At 32.7% G+C, this 6147-nt stretch overlaps 1 protein-coding gene across 1 annotated transcript; it reads right to left on the bottom strand.

Annotated features, from left to right (window-relative positions):
• Positions 1-957: 957 nt before the first annotated feature.
• Positions 958-3177, bottom strand: LOC105114108 (protein POLLENLESS 3-LIKE 2-like). Its single transcript, XM_011010532.1, has 4 exons — positions 2868-3177; positions 2532-2744; positions 2291-2446; positions 958-2199 (listed from the first exon to the last, which is right to left on the bottom strand). Exons 1-4 carry the CDS (start codon positions 3033-3035, stop codon positions 1270-1272), a joined length of 1467 nt encoding a protein of 488 aa, XP_011008834.1. The 5' UTR covers positions 3036-3177; the 3' UTR covers positions 958-1269.
• Positions 3178-6147: the final 2970 nt, after the last annotated feature.

Here is a 6147-nt window from a genome sequence, read left to right as displayed (position 1 = left end):
AAGTATAAAATTATAATATAAAACCTTAATAAAAATATATTTTTAAATACTAATCAATATACAGGTAATCTAATATGGAGAGGAGCTTTGTTTACATTCCAGTTATGGATTCAGAGGTGACATATATTCTCATGAACTTTTAAAGATCTACAAATTCTCCATGTTGTGTTACCTTGCCGTCACATATTTTGGAAGCCGCCTAACGAATTTCCTCAGTTTTCCATTGCATGTCATTCGCCATTAATAGTTTCCATTTGATGTGTTCTTCGTAGATGGAGATCAACTATCGAAGTCCTGATTCAGCTGCTAATTGAGAGTTTTTGGTCAAATGGCAGGATGTTGATGCATTCTTCGCAGATTATGTGGCATCACACAAAAAGTTATCGGAGCTGGGCTTTACTCCATCTCCCTCGGGTCTCAAAGCAATTACAAAGAACAGTACCTTGATAGCATGAAGTGTCGTGGGAGTGGAGTCGCCATAGCTGCTGCAACTGTAGTCATCCCAAATCACTTTTATTAAATCAATTAAAGAGTGAAGGACTTAAAGATCATTTCGCCAAAAAAAAAAGACTAATCTGAAATTAAAATTTTAAATTAATAAGCTCAGTGAGTCTTCATTGAAGTGGAACTTTCATCCTGACTGAAATAACATGAACTACTGGTTTCTAGAGTTTATGAATTCTCTCTCTCCATTTTCCATCCATGCCTTGAGCTATTATTATTTTGTGTCCGCTAACTTCCAAATTTGATCTCTGAACATGCAATTTTTTCTATATGAAGCAGTGAGATCTTCCAAATTTAGGAAAGCAATATCCCATGAACCGAATTCATATAGGAAAGCAATCGGATATTTTAGCAATGAACACTGTATTTTGCCATAGTTTATATTATATATAAACAAATTCAGAAGTCGTCCATTTTTTGACAAGTAAAGGAGCAAACTGCAAGGGGGAATGAGAATCAATCACCATCTTCTTTTTCATAGGATAGAACTACAAGAGATGTGACATTGACTTATTATCAAGTTAACATGCGCCTTATTCAAGAGGCTGCAATAAATGAAATAAATAGATAACATGCTTGTGTGTGTAGTGAAAAACCCACAAAAAACTCTTGCTTGCTAATGCTTCCACCCCACTACCGCACTGCGTAACTCCTTCCTCTGAAGAGGAGAGCAGGGTCAAGGAGAACAAGTTTATCTCCTCCATCCTAGATTTAAAGTATCAACTCTTTTAGTTTAAATTAGCTAAGGCTGGCACCTAAGTTAAGTCAGGCTCTTGGGCTGACAGAGAGGGTGATGTCCTGGAAAACCTTGAGTCGCTTTTCCATCTTTTGCTCAAAGGTCCCAGAATTTGCAGTTTCAACTACCTTCCCTGCTGTTTTCCCTGCATTTCTTGCAGGACCTAGAACGGCTGCAAGGATGGCCTCTTCAAAGTCGTCATTATCTGGCAACAACTGTGACACCTTGTCTTCTGTTTCATCTGATAGTCTCCTCGTCTTTGTTTCTGGGTTTTCTGGTTCCACAGATGGTGCAGTGAACAACCCCGTTTCAATCTTTCTGTTTGAACTAGCAGCATTTCCTGACCTTGTCCTCTTAAGTTTATCATGGAATTGATACCCAATTGGTTCCTTAATTGGCTCCTTTACCAATTTGGAGGAATAGAATGGAGGTGCATCAACATTCCATAAATTCCCTAAAGGAGGAGTAGTGAGCTGTTTGATAATTTTCTGTTGAGGAAGCACCATCTGGGCACAATTTGCTACTATATTGGAATCGACATTCTCATCGGAGAAATCATCATGAGAAGATTTTGCATTGGTTGGTGGAAAGCCACTATGATGATCCTTACAAGGCTGAGGCTGCCAAATTGATGAAGAACCAAGAAATGCATCAAAGAGCCTACTTTGTTCAACCCGATCGCCTCCTATGTTCATCATCTCAGATTCAAGGTCATTGAGCATCTGCTGTGCCCTTTCATAGGCTTTGAGATGTGAATCTACACCTCGTGGCCCATCAGCCACTGCTGGTTTCACTCTGCGCAATGTCTCTTTAGCCTCACTAATTCTCCCCTGTTTCATCAAACAAATCCCAAGATTGCACATCTTGTTGTTGTCAGGTGCAATAGCAAGTGCCCTTCTATAGGCATCTTCTGCTTCAATGTAATTGTTTTGTTGCATCAATGCCCATCCCAAGTTCCCCTGAAACAAAGAATCGACCAAATAAGTACACAAGTACCATGACATTTCAGAGACTACAGAGAGCCAAAGAAGCAAGACATCGCTCTCTTACCAATAACCTAGTTGCTTCTTGTTCCACAGAAACCTGAAATTTCTTCCCTTGAGACCTTGCAGTCTTTGTTCTTTTTCCATTGAAAGCTAACCCTTGTTGAATCATGTATAGCTTGTGCTTCAACAATGCTATTTGGTCATCCAATCTTCCACATCTCTAAAAGAAAGGAAATCAAACTAAGTAATTGCTGTATTACAAAAATACCAAATTGTACAGAGTGGAATTAGTTAAAGTAAGAGACCTTGTAAAGATCAAGAAGAATGTTATCAAGAGACTCTTGGGCTTGATCTGAACACCGATGTCGTAAAGATTTGATAGCTTCAATTGCTTCATCAGCCCTATTCTGTTGCTTCATAACAATAGCCATATCTTTCAATGCACTATCCACTCTATCCCCAGCATTTATTGCTGCCCAAAACAGAGGTATTGCCTTCTCTGGATCTTTATCAATCAACTAAGCAAAACAAAACATTGAAACAATCAAAAACCATCAATAAAATCTGCCAAACACCTGTCGAAACCAAAAGAACAACACATCCCAATCAATTTGAAGGCCAAAGATGCGCAACTAATTTACCTGAACATTTTTGGCTCTAACATAAGGAGAGTCACCAACAGGGACTTTGTGGATAGCATGAAATGACTCAGAGCGAGTTCTTGAAACACCAAGCGGCTTTGCTGGTGAAGTTGGTGCAGATTTTGTTGGTCTAAAACCAGGTGGTGCATTCCACATTTCTTGCATCATATTGAAAAACCCTAAGGATGCTCTTTTTCTTCTTTTGTTCCTTCTTATGGTCTGTTTTGGTAAATTGAAGTGACGTCTCTTGCGGAGATAAGAAGAGAGAGGAAGGGCGAGAGAGACGTAGAGAGAAATGAAGAGAAGATTGGGATTTTTAGAGGGGATGGTGGGGAGATAGACTTTTGAATTTTTCGACCGTTGAGGTTACCGTTTTACGTACTAGCCGTTAGCCTCTCTCCATCAATAATTTGCAGATTTGGCGGATGTTAGAGAGCTGTTATTTTTATAGTGACCCTTTAGGTTTGTTATAATTGTCTTATAATTTCCTTTAAGATTTTGTTTTCATTCGTGTCCTTTTCTACTAATAATTGTCTAGAATGATAACGCATTTGGTTGATAATTGCATGAATATTTTCTTCTTTTCTTTTTCACAAATGTTGGATTTTCTAATAGTATTATTATTTTTTAAATAATACTGAAATTGATCTTCATTACGATAATGGATATAGTGGCTGCTGCCTTAGTAATTTTAACAATAGAAATTACTAATTCGACAATTGTGAAAATTCTTTACCCTATCTCTCTTTTTTTTTTTTTTTAGGAGATAAATACAACATCAGATTGTATCATTTTATATAGACACAAACACCTTTGTAATTGTTCCACGCTAAATAATATTTGTAATTGTTCCACGCTAAATAATAATCAACACCAAAACTAGGTACACACTAATGATTATATTGAAATTATTAGTTATTAAACCTGGTTTGACATATTAAATTCACTCAATAAACCCATAAATTATAATTATATTTAAATTGAGTTCTAATTTGAATTAATTTTAATATTAATTTGATTAATTTATTCATCTGATGGGTTGATATGCAATTTAATTGACTTGGTTAAATTTAATCAAAATCCATTCCAATCAAAATCAATAATATTTTTTTAATAAAAACTTAAAAAAGATTATTTTTAATATAAACAAATATCATTGAAAACTGCAACTTAACTCAATGACCTATTGACTTGATTTTTCTTCTAGGTTAGATCATAAGCCATGTTTGGCGACTACACTATTATGTAGTAATAGCAAGATAATGTTAAATGATTATTCAATTATTTTTTAAAATAATTATATTAAACTTGATTGAAAAGATTTAGTAAGACCTGATTAAACATATTCTAAAAAATAAAAAAATAAAATAATTATTTTGAGTTTTTGTATGCATATTTGACAATCAATATAATTAGCCTAAAGAAGATTCTATAACTATTGGTAGCACTAATTAAAAGAAACTAATTGATTTTCGTAAAACACTATAGCTCTAAACCCATTCATATTTTTAACTAGAATAGTGTAATGATAATTTTTTCTTTTCATCTAAAAATCTCAACATTAGTTATTAAGGATATTGAGGTGATTTCACAAAGCCCATTAGCGATTACCAAATTGATGGAGGATAAATAATTCTTTTCACATTTCAATTGCATAATAAAATAACCAAAATATCTTTGAAAGAAAAACATCTAAAACTAGTGTCAAAGGGTATTTTTATATTTTTACAATGATTATTTTTGTTATTATAATATCAACTAAGAGGCAGTTTGGTATTTGAACGAATAAAAAAATAATAAACAATTAAAAAGCACATTAAATGTCCAAAATGTTTTTAAAAGATGCTTTGAGATGATTTTGATATGCTAATGTAAAAAAAAAATAATATTATTTTGATATATTTTCGAATGATTTTTTTTTAAAGCACTGCGCTACAATATTAAATACACATTTAGATCATGTACTAGGACTACCCACATGTAAGGGAGGATTTGGCTCAACTTTTAAACAAATTCTTGTTGATGACACAAAAAATACAGTGAAACGATTCTGTCATATAGGTAATGGTCAAAATCATAAGTGCACAAATCGTAACAAATAATAAAATAAATAAAGAGAATATCATCCCACAAAAAATTAAAAAAGTTATTGATCAATACAAAAAATTATTAATTCATGATCAATTTGACAAATTGAATATTAAAGTTTGTTAGACTAAAAAAAAAAATGTACAAAAGCAAACAAGCGATTAAATAAATAAGTTCAAATCAAGATAAAACATATACTAGAAAATCTAACTCATCATAACTATTACTATGCAAACTTCTCGATTGAGTTAATCCTATCAAAATTTTATTTTTATTGTTGATAATTGGGTTGTACTGATATAATCATCAATCTCTCTCAAGCATCAATAAATTTCTATTGAAATTGATTAGAAATAATTAAACCTTTAAAAATCATACAAATTCACATATATCTCTTTCTTATACATTCCTCGCGGTACAAACAATGACTAAAATAATAATTATTATTTAATCACCTTAAATCATGTAAACAATAATCAAGCATACACAATTAAGTTTATAATGAAATACTCAAAAAATACTAAATTAATTTAGTTAAAGAAATTTTCACTTAATCATTGTTAGTTCACCTAAAAAATCCCAAAATAAAGAAACTACATAGTTAAACTAAAAACAAACAAACTTGATACAATTAAAATAAACATCATGCAAGGTATGGGAAAATTAAATTAGTCTTGAAGGGCTGAATGTTGCTTCTATGGAGATGTCATCTCCTCTTTATTGAGCTTTGTGTAGAGCATCCAACATGTGGTTGTAGCTGGTCTAAAAGAGTCTATATATATTAGCTTTATCCTTCGAAGGAAAGGAAATCACTTTCCATATATGTCAGAGACTCTTGTCATATTTTTTTCTCCTTATACTGCGGGCTAGTTTTGGGATGTAAAACGTGTGAATTGCGAGTTCTCTATTTCAAAAAATATTGTAGAGAATCATGTTTTCTTTCTAACTCAACTGGTAAAGCAATTTTTTTGACCTATAAAGCTATAGATATAGCCCAAAAACCAAGATAATGTCTAGGCTACAAGGATTCTTGAACTTTTTCAGATTATGTATTTTGATTTATTTTTGAGCTTCAAAACAGTAAAACTAGGTTCTTTTCTCTCCATATGAATTGTAAGCCTATATCTCAAGTCTTCATAAAATTTAAAAACACATGAAACCGAGTTATATAACTTCAGCTATAATCTAAAAA

This window comes from Populus euphratica, unplaced genomic scaffold (assembly GCF_000495115.2).
Source record: "Populus euphratica unplaced genomic scaffold, PopEup_1.0 scaffold492.1, whole genome shotgun sequence".
In the NCBI taxonomy this organism is placed as follows: domain Eukaryota; kingdom Viridiplantae; phylum Streptophyta; class Magnoliopsida; order Malpighiales; family Salicaceae; genus Populus; species Populus euphratica.
Note: the sequence above shows the minus strand (reverse complement) of the source record. Positions and strands in the feature narration are given on the sequence as shown.

Excerpts from the sequence above, each read along its gene's own strand:
- LOC105114108 (XM_011010532.1), bottom strand. The coding sequence starts at position 3,035 with ATGATGCAAGAAATGTGGAATGCACCACCTGGTTTTAGACCAACAAAA. Across the intron at positions 2,745-2,867 it reads TTAGAGCCAAAAATGTTCAG|TTGATTGATAAAGATCCAGA; the intron begins GTAAATTAGTTG and ends TGTTTTGCTTAG. Across the intron at positions 2,447-2,531 it reads TTCTTCTTGATCTTTACAAG|AGATGTGGAAGATTGGATGA; the intron begins GTCTCTTACTTT and ends CCTTTCTTTTAG.